The 19,663-nt window shown below is 49.7% G+C and overlaps 7 protein-coding genes across 7 annotated transcripts; 2 read left to right on the top strand and 5 right to left on the bottom strand.

Moving 5' to 3' along the window:
- Window positions 1–7: 7 nt before the first annotated feature.
- N7455_005752 (transcription factor domain-containing protein) lies at window positions 8–2,865 on the bottom strand (the record flags this gene model as incomplete). Its single annotated transcript, XM_040959554.2, has 5 exons — window positions 8–725; window positions 790–1,837; window positions 1,892–2,070; window positions 2,133–2,716; window positions 2,767–2,865. The coding sequence occupies 5 exons, from the start codon at window positions 2,863–2,865 to the stop codon at window positions 8–10; spliced, it is 2,628 nt and encodes an 875-aa protein (XP_040810014.2).
- Window positions 2,866–3,914: 1,049 nt separating this feature from the next.
- N7455_005751 (FMN-binding negative transcriptional regulator) lies at window positions 3,915–4,991 on the bottom strand (the record flags this gene model as incomplete). The annotated part of the gene is made up of 1 exon (XM_040959510.2): window positions 3,915–4,991. The coding sequence occupies one exon, from the start codon at window positions 4,989–4,991 to the stop codon at window positions 3,915–3,917; it is 1,077 nt and encodes a 358-aa protein (XP_040810066.2).
- Window positions 4,992–5,504: 513 nt separating this feature from the next.
- On the bottom strand, window positions 5,505–7,631 carry N7455_005750 (type I 3-dehydroquinate dehydratase; the record flags this gene model as incomplete). The annotated part of the gene is made up of 1 exon (XM_040959546.2): window positions 5,505–7,631. The coding sequence occupies one exon, from the start codon at window positions 7,629–7,631 to the stop codon at window positions 5,505–5,507; it is 2,127 nt and encodes a 708-aa protein (XP_040810013.2).
- Window positions 7,632–9,102: 1,471 nt separating this feature from the next.
- On the top strand, window positions 9,103–9,400 carry N7455_005749 (uncharacterized protein; the record flags this gene model as incomplete). The annotated part of the gene is given in 2 exon segments (XM_065605114.1): window positions 9,103–9,191; window positions 9,205–9,400. 2 exon segments carry the CDS (start codon window positions 9,103–9,105, stop codon window positions 9,398–9,400), a joined length of 285 nt encoding a protein of 94 aa, XP_065462014.1.
- A 216-nt stretch (window positions 9,401–9,616) lies between these two features.
- N7455_005748 (dDENN domain protein) lies at window positions 9,617–13,282 on the bottom strand (the record flags this gene model as incomplete). The annotated part of the gene is made up of 6 exons (XM_040959493.2): window positions 9,617–9,759; window positions 9,817–10,071; window positions 10,127–11,468; window positions 11,522–11,581; window positions 11,642–12,555; window positions 12,652–13,282. The coding sequence occupies 6 exons, from the start codon at window positions 13,280–13,282 to the stop codon at window positions 9,617–9,619; spliced, it is 3,345 nt and encodes a 1,114-aa protein (XP_040810064.1).
- A 2,601-nt stretch (window positions 13,283–15,883) lies between these two features.
- Window positions 15,884–17,179, bottom strand: N7455_005747 (trafficking protein particle complex subunit 13; the record flags this gene model as incomplete). Its single annotated transcript, XM_040959532.2, has 5 exons — window positions 15,884–16,177; window positions 16,301–16,819; window positions 16,870–16,993; window positions 17,053–17,059; window positions 17,113–17,179. 5 exons carry the CDS (start codon window positions 17,177–17,179, stop codon window positions 15,884–15,886), a joined length of 1,011 nt encoding a protein of 336 aa, XP_040809993.2.
- A 1,016-nt stretch (window positions 17,180–18,195) lies between these two features.
- On the top strand, window positions 18,196–19,035 carry N7455_005746 (uncharacterized protein; the record flags this gene model as incomplete). The annotated part of the gene is made up of 4 exons (XM_065605113.1): window positions 18,196–18,403; window positions 18,491–18,549; window positions 18,620–18,858; window positions 18,924–19,035. 4 exons carry the CDS (start codon window positions 18,196–18,198, stop codon window positions 19,033–19,035), a joined length of 618 nt encoding a protein of 205 aa, XP_065462013.1.
- Window positions 19,036–19,663: the final 628 nt, after the last annotated feature.

Below are 19,663 nucleotides of genomic sequence, written 5' to 3'. Positions count from 1 at the left end.
TTGCCCCTTAGGAAGAACCATCTTTCTGAAGAGGAATATCTGCATCACCTTCGACAGCACCGGTACCCGTCAAAAAGAACTCGAGCTCACTAGGCCCACCCTGCGAGTTCTCATTTTCAGCGAGCTGTTCCAGTAGGCTCAGGAAGGGATCTTTTTCAGATGTGCCCTCGCTGCCGGCTGTAGTCTGGGTAGCGCTAGTTTGGGACTGGGCACCTGGGGTCAGAGCGGTTGGGCCCGACTGCGCCATTCCGTTTAAGTTTGCATGAGCGGTGTCGAAGGGGAAGGTTGCGTATTGGGGATTTGGGGGCGGTGTTGGTGCTATGTTCATGGCGGAGTCGGTGAGAAAGGCTGGCGGTGAGAGGCCAAAGGCTAAGGGGGAGAAGCCTGGGATGGAAAGGTGAGAGTTTTCTGTTGTGCCAGCACCAGATAGATCTGTGCCGGTTGGGAGGGAGAATATGGAGGGCAAGGATGGTGATTGTTGGTGGTGATTATTTGAGATCGCTTGGAATTGTAGGGTTGGCGAGAGGGAAGCCGGATGAGAGGGTTTCTGGGACATAGAATGGGAATTGGGGTGGCGACGGTCGATATCTAAGTTCTGGGTGGATCCTAATGGACTCGAGGGTCCAGGCCGCGTATTTGAGAAGTAGGATGAAGCATTCTGATACGAGGGTGCAGCGATTGGTCGTTGGTAGTAGTGATCTTGACGATCGATAAAGTTTGCAGTACTGTCTCCAGAGTTAGCTACCATATAATATGTATGCAAAAGGATGGAATCAGCAGTGGACCTACCTTGGCGTCAGTTCATCCCCCGCATCTATGAGCCGAACGTGTGATCCATCTAACATCAGACCGGGGTATCGGTCGAGAAAGTCTTCAAGGTGGAAGACTGGCGAGAAGCGCATTGGGCTACTAGCAAGATTGCGCACCAGCTCGGAGTGACAGGTATAGATAGTCTGGAGCAGCTCACGCTGATGCTGCGCCCCAGTCCAAATATTGCGCAGCCAAGCAAGCTGGTGCATCTCCCGAGTCAGGAATTCGGCGCTGGAAGAAAAAACCTCTCCTTCACGGCCCTTGTAGTGCACACCGTGAACATGCACAGTCCCCGCTGTGCACACACAATAGCCGACGAAAGCAGGCCACTCAATCAGTGGAGAATTACGACCCAGTTCAACGAGCTCGGCAATGGCATTGGAATGCGAAAAACACAAGTTCGTCGCCTCAATTTGCCATGACTGATGCTGTCCTGTACCTCTGAGTTCTACCAGGTCAATGGGTAGGAACGGGCGGTAGATCAGACAGTGCACCAAATGGTAGATCAACTTGCTCAGCAAAAGTGTTGTACTCTCGGGATGGCCGAACAATGCATCGATCGACGCAAAGACATCCTGCGTACCGGCCGCCCAGATATCTAATTCTTGTCGGATCTTAGATAAATTAGAGAGCGCATGCCATGGAAAGTGGGAGTCGCCTTTGACTCCGCCAGCTGCCAGGTACTTATTGGTGACACCAAGAATACGCGTTATGTCAATCAGCAAAGATGCAGCACTTGGTGATTTGCGCCGGGAATCAGCGGAATATTGAATGTTCGGGCCGACATGGAAGAGCTCTCCCTCCATGTTCAGACCGGCTGCGTGTGGTGACCAAGACGGTAGGCGCAGAACAATCGAATGATCGGCAATCAGGCATGGACGTCGAGACCCACAGTTAATGAATCTGTCCATCAAGTAAACGGACCAGAATAGCCGACGTCTCGTTTCTCGCTCGGCAGTCGAGATATTGGACTTAGAGGGAGCCTCGCGGTACAAATCCAGAGCGACGATCATGGCCACGCAATTTGCTGATCATCATTAGTAAAGTTCATTCAACCATGTAAGACCGAGGGCAAGCATACAGAATGTCATATAAGCTTTCTTCCCCAAACCATAAGCATAGAAAGCTTGCGAAAGTAACAATAGAGTCTGCAGTCCTTCTACTGTGGGATTGTCGACGTCAATCATGCGTCTTGCCTGGAGCGCCGCGTCCAGGCCGGTACGTAATGACTGCTCTACTTGACCAGGCAAGGTTGTGTATCTGAGATTCGTCAGTCAAACATGTAAAGCGTGCGACAAGTCTTGGACGCTTGGTAGTTTTACCTTACTGTCAATGCTGAGATAGCTATGGCCAAGGATGGAGGCAATTGGCTCATTTGATGGCTCTGTCGCGTTGTCGCCTCGTCCAGTATATAAAATGGTTTACCGTGTAATCGCTCAAAGTAAATATCGAGGATGGCATCCGAGAGGGGTCCATTGGTTGTCGGAGAGGGCTGTTGGAGAAGACTTGCTGGGTGGCCGGTCGGCCTAGAGAAGGGATCCACATTTTGCGAGAAAGAATTTGACAGAGCCGATCGATCGCTTGAAGAGTAAATACTGAAGGAAGTGTCGATGGTGTTCCGACGGGTGGGAAGGCTCGGGGGATCGTCCGGGGTATCGGGGGAAGTGGGCGAAATAGGGTTCTTTTCATCGTGGAGTCGTTTCTCCAACCCATCAACCCGCTTGAGAAGAGCTTCTAGCACATCGGTCTTGGGGCCCCGTTTTTTGGGGACGGCATCTTTGAACATGACAAAATCAACGAGGGCAATCATGTGATGTAGAGGGGACATGATTAACATACCATATAGACATGGGCACTGGAAGACCTTGCAAGCCTCGCAGCTCGGTCGCATACGATTACATTTGATCTATGACGGGTTAGAGACAAACCAATCGTACTCAAACTGACTGGACAGACCTTGCGCTTGCGACAGGATTTGCAGTTCATGGTTTCGCGCGGCTCGACCGTCGCACGGCGGGGCGTGAGACGGTCGATGCTGACCTGAGGACGAGACATGGCACATCTACATGGAAGAGAAAGATGAGAAGAAGAAAGAAAACGGCCAAGGCCAAGATTGACAAGAAGTCAAGCGCATGGCTGTGGCTTGGGGGGAAAAAAGAGCCTATACCACAACCAGGTTGCGGCGGAGAGAAATGCGGAGAAGGTGATGTGCCGCCGGAATTCCCCAGGGCCCCAGTTTGGGCTGCGATGGAGGGGATAACTATTATACAAGGATTTACCTTTGTACTCCGTATACTCCTAATTACTAATTGGATCAAATATATATACATCTTGTATATTTCTTATGTATTCTTATTCTTTTAAGTTTAATTTACTTCGAACATCACATTCAACTTATAAACCAATCCATTCCCCTTTAATCTGATAAATGGCGGGAAGGATTTCCTTTTCTGGAAATACACCCACCTTAGGGCTCCGACGCCAACAGCCGGGATGACCCAGAAACCCCATAATTACAGCAGAGTTGCAGCAGAATTGCAGGTAATTTCACGTTGCAGTAGCTTGACATATTCAACCAGTAAATAACTATATTCTGTCCATCACACCCCATCACGGGGTTCTCTATTGTCGCTTGGACCCCTTATTAAGTCCCCTCAATTTTCCTCAAGTGGCTCCTGCAGAAACCCTTCCAAGTATTTAACTGCACCTGAAAAAGGTGCGGAGTACTCCCTCCGTACAGAGCATGGAGTATCAAGGTGCCTATCACTATTACTATTGGCCCCCGCTTATTCCTCCTTCCAAAATTCCCCCGAGGTCCCCAAGCTTGGAAACCCCGTTCAATCCCAGCCTTGATCATCCCCTAAGTCTACTATATTTGATACGGAACCTCCATCCTAGTCTTCTTTTTAACTTTTTAAGCACCTTGTACGGAGTAGTGCTTATTTACCCAGACCATGTGCTCTCCTCTATTCTATAATGCCAAGCAACACTAGGTACTGTAAGTATTCCAAGGTGGCTTGACACTATTACTCTATTTAGTATCTACTCCGTGTACCCCTAAAATCAACGGGGTCTATACATAATCAAAAAGTGAAATGTCAACCTCACTGTCCAGGCAAAACCTTCCCCCTCTTCACAAATTCCGCCATATCCCTCGCCCTCCCACCCATCCTCTCCAACCCCTGAACAACACCACCACGATCATTCACTGGCCGTTCTTGACTAACCTTAAAGCGGCCCTCAATCCGTGTAATTTCAATCCTCATCCCGACAATATTCTTCAAAAGCGCCGCAATATACTCAAGTGGCGCATCTGCGATTTTCCAAGCTGCCGGCATAGGTTTCGGCAATGCCGTGCCGTCGCCATCCCCGCTAGCCCCGGTCGCCGCCGTCTTCACCCCCTGATTCAGGTCCAGGTCCAGCTCCAGATCCAGGTCTGTGCTGTGGCCCTGGTTCTGGTTCTGGTCTTTGTTTTGGGGTGCATCCCCATCCCCATTCTCAGTTCCATCACCTCGGTGTTTAACATCAGACCCCGAACCCAACCCAGATTCATCTTGAAAACCCATTACCCCTTCCTCTCCAAGCCGGGCTAAATCACCCAGCTGTTGTCGTAGAAACAGCTCTGTTTGCTCGTCCTTCGTGTCATGGTAGATAGTTGCCCGACCGTAGACCTGCACCGCAGCGTAATTCCACGTCGGAGCAACCCTGCCCGTGGCAGGCTTGGACTCTGTGTAGAAGTTCGGGGTGATGTAGTAGTCTACTGGGCTGGTGAAGACGATTAGGACCTCACCAGGGAGTGTATGGCCTGTGGATGTTGTTGGTTCTTCTTCAGAACTTGTTATTGGAAATGCGCCCGGGATACTGATTGTTTTGGTGCTGTGTTCCGAGGCAGATTCTACAATGGCTTTGCTTTGCGGGTTTTGGCGCGCGATATGGCCGCGGAGGACTCCCATTGAGACATGTGGAGGTGCCGGGGTGTTGTCATCGGCTGTTTTTGCTTTCGTTGCTAACTGGTCTTCGAGTGTTGTTTCACAGTCCAACACCCAGGGGATGTGGCTGCATTGGAGGGTCGGGTGATTCTTCAAGGGGAGGGAAGTGGTCAGAACACCTAATGGGTGTTGTTTGATGAAGGCGTGGAGGGTTGGGAGGTCTCGCACTGCATGATCGGGACGTAGATGCATCTTTATTTTGTGTGAATTAGGAAAGAAATATATATCTAGAGCTACAGAGAACGAGGCCTGGGGTAAGGACCTCGGGAGGAAATGAGGGGTTGACCCCGGATTTTCTGATAAGTTCTTATCTAGCAGCATATATATCTCGCGTATTAGCGCTAAGCATGGATTCTGTGAATATGACTCAAAACACTACTCCGTACTTATAGCAGAGATATACATACGCATCAGAAATACCAGAAATACCCCACGCAGTTGGTTGACCCTACAAAATATCCGCAGGGAAAATAAACAAAGCACCATTCTTGGGCTCGAACTAGCCACAACACTACATATGTCAACACCCACGGATCTGACATGATGCAGATAGCCATACAAAAACAGATCATATAATCCCTACCCCAAACCCCTAGAACAAAATTCCAATCCAATATCAAGATCAACATCTATTGTATCAACAACAGACAAAAAGGCCGAACCTCAAATAACCTACGTAGGTATGCAGTATACTATACTATATAGCTAGAACAAAGGTCTCCCAGACGCCATGCGCACAAAGTCAAACGGCACATTCTGCCCAACAAGCAACCTGAGCGTCTCAACCGTAGTCCAAGCACTAACATCCTCAACCCCATACGCCGTCCACCCAGCACTAGTAGCAACAGCCAAAGGATCTCCCTTCCTTGGCCCACTAGTGAGATCAAGATAAACCTTCCCACGAGTCGAAGGCGGGGATGAGCGACCATTAACCCCATAATGTCTTAAGAGAGGCTGCACGAGAAGCGACTTTTCCGGCGGCAGCGCAGAGACAATAACAAATGGCTGCTCGACCCGTTTGACAGATTGGATGGATGTGAACGGCTCAAGCCCCACAGCTAGCGGGCCACTCGCTTTAAACCCGACTGTGTAGATTGTGCCAACGGCCAGACTGCGTAGTGCGAAGATCGCTGCTGAAGCGTCTGCTTGGGAGCCGGCGAGGATGATCGCTGCGCGGCTGCTGTACGCGGATGGAACGTATTCGCGCGTCAGGGTCGCGCGGATGCCCTTCCAGGCGGCGTTTTCGCCGATGAAGCGGGAGGTTCCTGGGGCGGGTTCGCCCGGTGTCATGGCGATTGTGTCGATTAACCCGATTGCGCGGGCTGCGTCGCTGACTGCAGGGATGAAACCAGTTGTGGTTGGGACTGGGGGATTGAGGTAGGCGCCGCCGAAGTGCGGTTGAAGGAGGACGGATTCTATGGAGCCTTTTGGGCCGCGGTCTACTGAGGTGAAGTTGTGTGGGAGACCGAGCTCGTTTAGACATTTCTCCATGAACATTGAGTGTGGGGTTGAGCGGAATGAGCCGATGGCGTAGAGCTCGCGTTTGGGAAGTTGGCCCATTATATGTAGGGCTTCGTTGATCTCCGCCGCGGTTAGCTGGCCTGGGGCGGCGATCATTGGGAGGAGGGGGTGGGTGATTGGGGAGAAGACGGTGTTGAGGGCTCGAGATAGCTGGCCCATTTGACCCATGTTGACTGCCGACAGGGGTGGACCGGAGCCGCGGCTTTTGATGGTAGAGCGGAAGTATTCTAGTTCGTAGTTCTCCTCGATTGTGTGGACCATGGCGATCATCTTCACGATGTCGGCATATTTGGCGCTTTCTGTAAATATGCGCTGTGCCTCTTCGGATGTCCACTTCCAGGTCCCAGAGAAGTCATGAAACGCAGATAGAATCATACTATGGCCTTTTTTCTCGAAGAGCTGGCGCCGGATCTCCTCTGGCAGCCACACTTCCACATCAATATACTCAACTCCCCACCGTATCGCTCGGCGCAGGTACTTGTAAAAGAGCGCAGGGTCGTCTACCGGAAACTTCCCGTTCTCTCTTGTACAACGCACAGTAAAGATAATCGGTAACTCAGTATGCTGCCGCAACAACATCAACTGCTGACCAACATACTTCAAACTCGGAACAGGCGGAGTGGTCCAACCCTCTGGCACAGGCTCAACCAACAAATCCACACGGATTTCAACAGCATCAGATCCCACAGACAGAATGTCCAAATTGGGCAAAGCAGCATGCACATCAGGAAAAGTAGTCGAGATAAAATTCGTCCTGGTCTTCGTCCGCAAATCATCATGCGGCCTCGTCTGACCAAAAATCAACGACAAAAACCGCGACAAATCCCGACGCAGGAACGGACTCCGCGAATATAAAAACTCATAATCACAGCTCTCGGTGAGCGAGTCTTCCGGCGCAGACCCGTCTTCCACACAGTACGTGTTTACCAAAATCAGGGATGATCGCTCACATCCTTGCAAGCTCCGCGTTAGATCGTGCGCTAGGATCCCCACAACCACAGCATCGCTGGCTCGCGCAACAGTCCCAAGCGATGTGTCCGTTGTCCATGGCTTGCCCAAAATCTCCGCTACCAGTTGTACGATATGGTCTTGGTTCTGCCCATAGATGATCACGACAGTCCTCGCGACAGCATCGGTGGCTGGCGCGGCGATGTCTGCGGCTATCTGGTCCTCAGCCCCGGTAGCCGGATGATCGCGTGAGAGTATTGTTGTAGCATTGGAAGGAACGGGGAGATTGGTGTTTGCGCTGGGAGGACCCTGAGCCTTGAGGGCGGTGGAGACAGGGGGATCGTCGAGCAGCGGCGTGGCCATATGCTGCGGAAAGGCTGTGGGAATCATGGCATAGCAGTCCCAAGTGTTTTCATACTTCGTGCTGGGGAGGATGTATATGCAGGTCGAGGTATGTCCACGGGTGTCAAGACGGGTGGAAATGGGAAGTCGGGGAGAGGGGGGAAGGAGCGCAAGGACCCAGTATAGACTTTGTGCAATTCGCTTCCCAACGGTCAGAACCCCGGGTATCGTAAGAGGTAAGTAGTATCAGAGCATATACTTTTACAAAATAATTAGGAAAAAGGGAGCGGGCCGAACGAGGCTAGCTCCAATGTATGGGGTAATTGGGGCAAGTTGGATAAAGCGACGCTAAGTCAATCTTAGGCGGGTACCTAAGTAGAGGTATTAAACCCAGCCGCGAGGATCAGAATGGAAAGCCATTTGAGGCGACATGGATCGATGGAAGAACTTGTTGCGCAGGTTCCACTCAATGCGCGGACAATGCTATCCCACGCAGACGGTGGACGCGGGGAAAAGTGGGAGCGGCGTTGAGTTTCTCCACCAATCAGCAGGAGCGAAATATAACTATACCGCATGTGGATATGGGAATCGGAGTTCTATTCAGTGGGAGAAGGAGCGTATAGCCCTGGAGTATTGATATGCTTATAAATCTTGCCAATTGGCACATTAATAATTAACTAGGTTCATATCAGCCTATGTAACATCATCAAGCCGGCTGGACCGGGGTAGTTTCGTGATAACCTGACAGGGGCCCTACACTACAACGCCATGATCCGATACGAGGGAAAATCACCAATCTAAGCCAAAGTCTCAGCCTCGGCGATGGCTAATGATCGGCTTTTGAACAGATGTTACCTAACCCGTTGTATCCGAGGGAGACAGGTAAGCAACGAATCAGACACCAGGATTGGTGGAAGAGTACATTGATACTCATACAAGGGGCAAATATGAGGATAAGATGGTCCCATGTTCACAAAGTACACAATAAAACAACGATCTATGCATTCTTCTTTCTTTCTTTGATGCACGAAAAACAACCAGAATTAAGTGACAGCCTCAGATCGGATCTGAAAGGAAAATACATCCGAAGGATACCCATGAACCACATAGCCACATAGCATAGGCACAGATGATGATTTAACACCGCAAAAGCAAGAGATATGAAAAAAGAAAGACAGAATCGAGACTAGATCCGCCCAGTATTGTATTTCAAACAACCAATTAAGACACAAGGAGAGAAAGATACTAGCCAAATCAAGAGGGGGTATTGGGTAGTAACAGGCAGTGAGGAAAGAAAAGGGAGAAACGCAGGCCGAGAGATAAGAGGGGGGGGAAAGGGCAAGAACAGCAGAGAGGTATTGGTCCAGAGAATAAACATGGATGTATGTATCAGGATCAGGCACACCAATAACCACCACGTCGCTTTGCAAACAAAGATGGCGCTTTTGGGGGGTTTGTTCACGGTTCCATGCATCAAGCCGGAATCAACACTATGTACGAGGACAGCAACGCAACCAAAGATCGGCGCGTGGGCTGTTTGACATCTTTCGAGATGTCGAGTGTGTACCAAGACAGAGCATGGTAAGTCAAGTAGGGGAAATAAGTTCAATCGGGAGAGAGAGGCCAACGGTGTGCAACCACATGCATCGTTCCATTCGCGGGATATTAGCGGGAAGCGAGAAGTTCGGCCGAGCCAGCGGCCGGTCATTATCAGCTTGCATCGACACACATGCCCAAACGAAGATACGCAGGAGGCAATATGCATTCCGTATTTGCTCATCGTCGGATGAAACACGGAAAGGGGAACGCCATCAATCGGGGAAATCAAGACCCCAGCTGGAGTCAGAAGGGGTTTCAGATTTCAGACTCGCGCAAGGAAATAGAAGGAAGTGTTTCAAGAAGGTGGACATGGTACATGGCCCGCCCACACAGGACCCACCCGCACAAGGGCAGAGCAGATAACAATGAAATGATAGACGGGCCACTCGCGTGTGGAATCGCACCAATTAACTCGGCGGAGAGATGGCGAGCCCGTTCATCATTTTGGGCAGCGGCTTTCTACGGGCAGTATTTGCCGTCTTGGAAACCCGTGGTGCACCGTGGATCATGCGGGGTTCTGTCATCAGGCTCGTATCCAGGTTTGCAGGTGCTACGGGGAGATTGTCAGTGAGCGGATTGGCTTGGGGGTTGGAGCCTTCGAGCGTACCTCTTGTTGGAACTCTGCCGTAGTCGGCTGAAAGATTCTGCTGGCTGCGGCTGGTTGGGGTGAAGGAGGTAGCGTTGGCTGTACGCCACAGATGGTTCGAGGTATCTGAGAGGAAGTCTGTTGTCGACCGGCCAGAGAAAATGGATGTGCGGCCGCGGTTGCGCTTTGAAAGGACAATCTCGTCGAACAGGGTCATACGCGGGTCCTTGGACTTCGGGTTTGTTCGCTCGCGGTCACTGATGAACTCGTTGAAGCCTATTATTGGGTCAGTATTTCCTCCGCGGTGCGATATGAGAACTCGGCAACTTACCTTGTGTCTGCTGCAGAATTGTGATATACTCGGCGTGCTCGCTCGGAAGGCTCTTCATGAAAGCCTCTATGTTGAAATTGTAATACATGCCGGACTTCTTCTTATCGCCACTGGTCGGTAGAAGGAACTTCTTGTACGTGTAAAACAAGCTGGCAAAGCATCTGACAAAGGCCGCACGAATCTGATCCGGATGGAAGGCTGCGTCACACGGCAGACACACCATGGAGGCGCAGCGGTTGTGGACTATCAGTTTGCATGCAGAGCACTTGTACATATTTTCTTCCGCGAGATCATCACAGATGGCACAGGTCAACTTGTCATCCCAGGGTTGGACTTGGAAAAAGTGACCCTCGGCCCAGCAAGTACCCTCGTTATTGCCAGCCGCCTGGTATGTGGATTGAGGGACGATTGTAGAAGCAGCGATGGTAGACTGCGCATACACAGACGGTGCATATGTGGATCCGGCACCGTAGTCAGTGTTGAGAGTTGTCACTGAGAGATTCGAAGCATGACCCAGGAATGGAGCACTTGGACGTCGACTCATTCCAAACGACGAGCTTCGGCGCGAGGCGGCATCGAAATGACCAGAACGCTTCTCGCGCAATGAGGCTTGCAATGCCATACCGGAATCATTGCGTGACGAGGGAGCTGGTGGAGGAGGGAAGAAGCCAGAGGTAGGCGAAACCTCTCTCGGGGATGGCGGAGAGGCACTAGCTCGCATAGTGGAGCTAGTCCCTGGGCGTTCACTACCGCGGGATGACGAGTATCCACGAGATGAAGCGCCCTCATTTCGAGCGTGCAGGAAGACGTTGAAGATCGGAGGTGTGTAGGAGCCTGGCATCACAGATGTTGCACCGAATGCACTGGAGTTGAGACCGACATATTTCGCGAGGTTGGTTGCAGGCGCCTTGGATGTGAAAGTGGCCTTGCTCTCTGACATGAACGAGTCCCATGGGTATGTCTCGATTGCATATGCAGGAGGCCCGGTGGGGACGTGGTATCGACCGTGTTGAGGGGCAGCTAGTTGCAGCAAGGAGAGGAGCTTCCGGCGCTGATGACGTGGGAGAGAGGTCGGTTGAATGGTGCTTTCGATCATATTATTGTCCAGATCAACCAGGACAAAGTCATCCGTGGGCAGCTCCACCTTCTCGTACCGACGCTCGATACCCACGATGTATGGGCAAGGGGCCTCGAGAGCCTGGATTAAGCGCGCAGGAAGGACAGGGATGAGAACACCAGTCCATTCTAGAGGGAACAAAAGATCGACCAGCGCTCTAGTTGCAAGATAGAGCATGGAGGTGTGGGAAGACAAGAAGATGATACGGGATTCAGTAAGAGCGTACTGTGTGTTGTTAGCATTGTCTCTTATCAAGTGAAATGGCAAAGGAAGCCTACCTCAAAGAGAATGATAATATTGGGGACCGACAAAGTCCGGAACAAGGCATAGAGATCAGTCTAGAAATCAGTCAGCAAAGGATTCGACAGAGAACTCAATCAAGATTGCGGTGCCCATACATTCCGAGAACCAGGGATCTCATTTGGTGCCTCTTTACGTGCGAACAACCGCAGCTCACGAATCGCAATCTCGACCTGAGTCTTCGAGGATATTGGACAGAACGCTTCTGTACAGAGATTCATGACATATCGCTCCAGCGGTTGCCATAAACCCATGCGCGGCGAGGGCGGAGGCACATGCTGTACACCACCCTCCGTCATGGGCACGACGACAGCCTTGAGCCATTCTTTCCAGAAGCTCGTCATCGTGCTCTCCCGACCCAAGATACCGTACGCACGGGGAATCCAGAACCCAGTATCACCATCGGTCAGACCCTCGATCTTGGAGGCTGCGCCGTGCCGGACCGGACGGAGGAGATCGGTCATTAGCCCAATCTTCTCCTCCACGGCGCTGATATCATCTTCGAGCTGTTCGCGGGATTCAGATCCTGACGGGACAGTCGGCAGCTGAGCTAGGAGCCGGGATAATTTGGCCCGCTCTGATGCCAATCGTTCGCCCAGGCTTGCAGCCAGCTCACGCTCTTCGTCTGTCATATTGTCCTTTCGCCATTCTTCGCAGCGCTTCTCGAGCTCCTCCGCGGCATTTTGGTTGAGCGGTATCCAGATAAGCACACAGATAGCGTGTAGCCTGGAACCATTGTCTGTTGTCATGGCGAATCCGTGCCAGGTAGAGCGCGGTCGCTGATCGGAAGAGACGATGTTGACATCATTCGGAAATGCGAACATAGGGACGTAGTCGGGGAAATTGCCGCGCTGCTTCATCTCGTCCGGCATGCCTCGTGTGGGGTATCGGTCGAGGAGAACGGGCTCGAATCGTCGTTTCAACGGGTGCATTGTGGGGGAGATCTCGAGGGGTTGCGGGACGGGGATTACTGAGTTGTAGTTGCTAAGTCGTCGAGAAGTTCGCACCGAAGCTGAAGATAGTCCATTGTTAGCCAGTGCATCCACAGAAAGTCTCACGATCCCATTCCCGAGTGAATGGAAAGCAAAGTTAAACAAGGGTTTCTCACATTGACGGGCAATGGATGGTTGTCGCTTCATACTATTCATATCTCGAAAGGACCGTCGCACGCTCCCAATACCCGACCTCAGCAAGTTACCGCCAGGCGAGGGCGCATCCTCGGAGACAATCTTCTGCGTGCGAACCCTGGATCGCGGGCGGGTATTCGGGGTAATAGCGCCAGCGCTCAAGCTCAAGTCAGTTAGAAAAGATTCCCGCTCGTTAGCGAACTTGAACAGCGCGGAGTCGAAATCGAAGTCCTCGGAGAACAAGGCTGAGGCACGCAGGGGCGACGAGGCACCCTTGACGGTCATGCTGCTCCGGTTACTGTTACTTCCAGTACCATTTGTTCCTTCCGAGGTCTTTGAGAACGTGGATAGTCGTTGAGCCGAGCCCCTGTGACCGGCGCCGGCGAAGAGCATCGAGTTTGGTCGGGAGACCCCATCCGGGTTATGTTCCTCCTCCGCATCGGCGTCCTCCTGAATAGTGTCTGCGAGCGCAGGGCCTGGGGATGCAGCACCATTGGCACGGTAATCTTCTCCCAATCTCTGGAAGGTGTCCAAGATCTCTGTACCATCCACACCGGCTATCCAGAAGTAGTCGGCGAGGGGGGCGCCCTCCGAGGTGCTTGACGGTGGCATTGTGGAGATAGTCACGGCGGACTGTAGCAGGTTAATACCTTAATTGTCACCACATGGATCGCAGAATTTCCAGGAAAGGGAATGCGCAGAATTGAGCGCATGTAGTCGGGAGGGGGGAAGCTGATAAAAATGGGGGAGAACGGGAGGGAGGGGCAGTTCAGAGTGAAGATCAATTTTGGGGGTGGTTTGAAGGTCAAACGTATTAAAAAAAAAAAGGGAGTACTGTGATTATCCTTTTATTCTTTTTATTGTATTTTGATGTATTATTTTCTACTCAAATATTTTCCATGTCTTCCTATAATATTTTGGTCTTTTTTATTTTATTTTTTTATTTTATCCCCTCTTTTCTTTTCTTTTCCCCCCTAGGATAACGGGTGGTTGCGTAGTTGCGTAGACGTGTGGTAATGTTACTAGAACCCGACATTTAAATGTGCGCACATATCTACGGAGTACTTAGTACTCCACTGTATAAAAATGGTAAGAGTTGCCCGTGTAAAGTCCCCAAACCAGGTTATAAGAGTCAAGGGCCCGGGCCATTCACAGCCCTAGCATCCATGCAGATACTTGACACTGTAACCTGCATGTACCTCGACTCTAAAGGGATCCAGACTTCCGGGGTAGATACCCATAATACGGGTTCATTATACATGTCTATATTAACTGCTATGTAGTTATGTACTTAGGGATTCTCCTATTTCAATACCTACCTATGTTATATACATGATCTTACAAAGAAAAAGGACCTTAAGAACTATTGTATCAGCCCCAGGGGGTTAGAGGCCCGTGATCCATGGTTGAGCTTTGAGCTTCGGATAATGCAAGCGGGTCTTGGCCGATCCTTTTTTTAACGAGGTTCAATTGATATACGAAGTACGAAGTACTACAAAGTACTCCGTAGATGAAGACTTCATTTTCTGGTGAGAAATTGAGACCTGGCTTTTCTTTTTAGGGGTTCTTAGCTTGATACGCCACAATGTCATTCTTTTTTATATATGACTTTCAGGGGGGGGGGGGGGGGATTATCGGGAACCGAGGTCTTGGGGGTTTGTAGGCTTTTACTTTCCCGTTTCCCTCGTGGGAATCTTCCTTTTTTAGATTGCGGAGTCTGTTCAACGGCTTTTGTTCTTTTTTCTTTTCTATGTATATTCCCCAACGTTTATTTTACTGTGTAGAATACTCCGTAGACGTAGAAGTATTTTTCTGTGCATAATGTCAATTGAGAATTTCGAGTCAGGAGTCACCAAGTGGAGTGACTTGTCCCGGGGAGATGATCAATACTACAGTTGGACAAGGTGGAGCAAATGGTGAAAGAAAGCATCGTTTGGGTGTATCAGTTTCCATGGTATCGATTTTATAATAAAAATAAAAAACAACCTGATTACAGGAAATCCCACAGTTCGTTCCAGTGTCAGTATTCCTTTGGATCAGCCGAGGATCTCTCCCTTCTTATATTCAGAGTACTATACCTACAACTAACTACTCCGTACTCCGTATATATATGTAGCTATCTCAATGCCATCCACAGACTAATGGACACAAGTCCACAGGTCCACAAGTCCACTGCGGAGTATACTTACTCTGTACTACTAGTATAGAGTATAGTCCAAATACATGTTTGTTCAACGCCCCGAGCACGGCTGATACCCATATGTGACACAGGGGTCTCCCCTGCACCGATAGCCCTTTTGGACTGGTCGCATCCCAGGGTTCCGGGCAAGGTTATTCCAACCTTCTCCCCGTGTGCATTAGTACTTGCATACACTCAATGCGGTCGACAGTGTGTATTCAATTGGAGAGAAGAGGCGGTGGGAGCATAACAACAGATTGTAGCCTGAAATCCATAATCTTCGCAAACCAAAAAAAAACATACTAAAAATTTAATTATAGAAAGATGAGTGAAACTAAAATAGAAGTTTATGTGAGACATAGATTGTAGATAATGATCTTTACAGATCGGGCAACAAATGTGAACAGCTGAACTCCAATGATCAGCCAGAGTCTAGACTCATTCTATAACTCCATAATTATCGGATCTGGGCTCTAAGAGACCTTTACATGTATACATACCCGAAATATCATTTCTATATGTAGCATCCCGTAGAATACGTGGCCTTGGGCCAAGGACAAATTCCCGCTTCTTTTTTGTTTGGCCCTTTTGTGCAAGCCCTATGGGGGGTGGAGCAAATGCCCGGCCGAAGTGTGCAAATATCCAGAGCTTCCTTGCCGAGAGGCAACTGCCGTGTGACAAAAAAATTAAGCGTCGGCTGCATGGGCTCCAGCTGGTTTCGGCTCCGTGGTGGCGTTAGTGAACTCGGCCAATGCACCGGACTCTATTCCAGAGCCTCGGGCAGTGAGTCAGGCCTACATAGATTGTGTGGGTATATTCGGAGCCCAATATATTACACTGTACACCCCCTCAATTTAGGACGCTGCTGCCAATGCCAATGGTAATATTGTGTAAGCGGGCCATTGGAAATGTGTACAAACCGCCCTTGCGGCGCCCTCCATGCAACCCGGCGGCTGGATGCAGTAATACAAATCGGCGTCCATATCGTAATACAGTAGCGGAAGCGATCCGGTGGGTTGGTTGCACACCGCGTTTCAGGTGCGTTTCCGGCTCATCAGGTTGCCCGTCGTCAGGAACCCCTTGTCTCCCATAGCGCCGCGCCATTCAATCGACAACTGACCCAGCGTGGCACGACCGTCCCGTCGCAGGTCCTTCTGGAGTGTCTCCAGTCCCTCGCTCTGGCCCTCTTCTTGTTCCACCAAAAATGCTACCTGTAAGACATCCCGTGGATTGAGTGTAGACAGTGCCGCGGGTGACATGCCCGGGTTCATGGTGTCCCAATTTAGGGATTTTGATTGGAACGGTGGCTTGGGATTTAGTTTCGTTTGCTATTCATCCCCCGACGTTAGCCAAATTGTTGAGCATTTCTGGCCCAGCCCGGTTTTCAGGAACAGCCGCGCTTCGCCGTGGAAAATCCCCTCATTCGCTAGGGATTGATAGGAAATTCATACCTTGACTACCACCGCGCCGTCACCCACGTTTTCCAGTTGTGCCTCTAGGGCAAACCGAAGTAACCTCGTTTTCCCGTATGGACCGAGTGACTTATTGTCTACCTCGAGCGGCGGAAGTTCGGACGCCTTGGTCCGAACGCTCAAACAGGGCTGTGCCACAAACTGGTATAACTTTCGGAAGGTCCTAACCCGGCCACTGGCCGCCTGCGAGTCTGAACCGATTTTTGTCTCCGTATAGCTGACGCTGACAGCTAGTATATGATTTCCTTCTTCCTTTAAATCAAACCGTACAATCTTTTGTAACGACTCGCCGATCTTGAGCCCGTCTGTTGACGCAGAGTCATTGGGTGGCTCTAACTCCAGTGCCGTGACCGACGAAGGTGTTTGCATTTCCGCTACTATACGCACCGATGTGATGAGTCTGTCGTTGCCATCATCATGGATCTCATTGTTCGCGCTGAGTGTGCATCCGAAGGTTTCTCCGACGTAGACGGATCCGAAGGAGGGAGGTAGAGTAAGCTATTGGCGTTAGTGAACAGTTTCTTGGGCGTGCCTTGTAGCCGTCTCACAAGAGGTGTTAAAATGAATTGGTCATCGGAGTCACCGGACGGATAGCTTAATGACGCTTTCGAGGAGATTATGGTGTTAGACGTCGGGAGGGGATGCTGATAAGAAAGTGACGGTCGCGCAAGGCTGCGTATTGAGAGTCAGGAGCTGCCATTAACACAACGGATATTGATAATTGGAATTACCGCAACACTAATCAATCCATAATTAGCTTGCTAGTCCAACTATTGTTTGTATTCACATACCTTTGAGAGATACCGAATGTGGTTCCTTCGGAGCATCAGCGCCCGATAGAGCTCGTGGACGTGACATGAAGAATAAGTTCGAATATGAGTTCTAGGGAGACAGTGGAAATGAAGGGAAGAATCAGCTGCAATCCGGGGCTTTGCAGTATAGCGTCATCTTGTTGATGAAAGAGGGACAAGTCCACAGTTCTCCACGAGCTGATAGCGATAGGGAAGCTACCCAAAACAAACAGTGCAAACACCGCTCTTTCCCAAATAGTCTACCACCTGGGACTTCATACATCCATTCTACCTAGCTTACTCGTATCCTTTTACTGACTAGTCACATATAGATGTCTGCTAAAAAGGTTGAGCTCTAAATTTATACATACATATGTAGCGTATTTGATTGGCATCATATTTTCCTGGGAAATAGAGCATCTACTACCTAATGGGGAAGGAGCCTCCGAGAGTTCTTTAGGGCTGAGTATATACATATGTACGTACATACATGATATATATTTGCTATCCTGTATAAGGTCCTCTCTTTACTGTATTTTTCTGCACAGGTCACTGCAACAAAGATAATTTTACAATAATGACAAAGCTGAAGTGAATGCGGGAACAAACAAGACTAAGAACAAAGCCCATTCATATCTTCGTGAGACTTCATGCAAAGTCATATGACACTTCACGTGCTTGGAACCGCCTCTAGATTCAGGTTTGTTTGATACAATACATACATGTTGCAATGCTTGCTTTGTCCATGATTCACTTTGCTTCTTGGAGATTCTATCTTCCACACTATCATGAGAGTACCCATGTCATAAAGTTCCTGTCAGGTATAAAACGTTCCTCTTTTCCTGGGCTGCCATCACCTCTTGATATCTTTGACATCAAAGTCGAGCCCACTGTCGACCCTACTGATCCTAGTAACAAGCCCATGACCCAGAACCCTATCCAATTTGCAACGCACGCCACCCAGAGCCTTCCAAGTACTCATGTCTGAGAAACGCGCGCTTCCATGGCTAGACTCACCCCCCGATGGGTTCTTAGAAAGATAGCAACGCATCAAAAGTCAAAAGCAAGTAAATATTGACGTATATGGCATCCTTCGGTTGGCTAATCAGTGTTGATTTTAGAATGTACATGATTAGACACAGTATTAGCAGAACCAAGGATGTTCCCCAAATCTTATTCGAAGTTGTTGGGTCGACTGGCAACATCTACAGAACCATCATTGGCAATGTGCCTTCCTGTGACTGTCCGGACGTCAGATTCCGGAAGGTGCAGTGTAAGCACATGTGCTTTGGTAAGTCTCAACCAACTCAGATACATACCTACTCTATTCCATAAAACCCAACTACCACTCTCCGTTCTTTGCTAATATGTTGCCAAGTCCTATCTGCGATGGATGTTCCTAGCGAATTGAGGTACCAAAGGTCATTTTTGCCATCTGTGAGTCTTTGCAAACCTTAACCAAGCATCATTCTCTCTATACATATCCCTAACCCACTTGCTTAATCAGGAACTACGGGAGATGCTTGCCACGCTATTCTTGAAGCGAAAACTGGATACGACTACCCCTACTAACGCCGGCGAAAGGAAACCGGTGGATGGCGAATGCCCAATTTGTTTCAACGACTTCAAACCCAAGCAGAAGACTACTTGGTGTCAGGACTGCCGCAGCAATTTTCATCAGGGCTGCCTCGAGAAATGGAGGGCCGCTATACAGACGTCCGACAATGATGTCCGTTGTCTCTACTGGTAAGTGGTGACAACTTGTCCGAGTCCTAAGAAGAACTTGAAATTTAACAGCTGTCCGCATATAGCAAACTCCCATGGAAGGGCGATGAACCCGAAACCCCCCGTCCCACCCCAAAAGCCGTCGAACCCGAGCAACGTCACAGCAAGATGAAATATCCGAACGTTGGCGACAACTAGTTCCTAGATGTCATGGCTCGATCAGTATGCAATTGCCCTTAAATTCTATCACACATCTTGATCTATGGCTCCCAGAGGAACTCCTGCTAACAATGTGCCTCTTGGACTGGAATAGGCGACCTGTTTTCATACACATGTGTGTGGGCATGTAAGATCGAGAAACCGTTATGTTGCGGAATTATCTCTTGTTGTTCTGTCTTTGCTATCAAGTGGCCTTTTACTTCGAGTCAGTTTGGCTGTGGGGAATGGTGTTGGGAATGGTTTGTTTTGAGAAATCTATCATTGAGTGATGCCCACTCTTACCGGTGCGAACCCAAGCATGGGTTGCTCCATTACTCGACCTGCAATGACGGGTGCCAAATTGTGGTGTTCTTTTATCGGCGAAATACTGGTGTTCAGTGCTAGATTGGGATGGTTTTTTTATGCTGGATACACCCAAATGAATCTAATATCTTTCTTTACAATCGTTAATGTCGAGTGTAAGCTACATACAATTGCTAGTACACTCGATTAGGACACCTTATAAATTCACTTTACTAAAGCCAAAAGTGACAAGAAAAGCAACAAAATGATCCATTGATCTCAAATCCGGGTATCACATCAAGCCCCAACGGCCCAAAAAACAAAA

This window comes from Penicillium solitum (genome assembly GCF_028829755.1).
Source record: "Penicillium solitum strain IBT 25940 chromosome Unknown utg000003l_segment0_segment0, whole genome shotgun sequence".
In the NCBI taxonomy this organism is placed as follows: Eukaryota; Fungi; Ascomycota; class Eurotiomycetes; order Eurotiales; family Aspergillaceae; genus Penicillium; species Penicillium solitum.
Note: the sequence above shows the minus strand (reverse complement) of the source record. Positions and strands in the feature narration are given on the sequence as shown.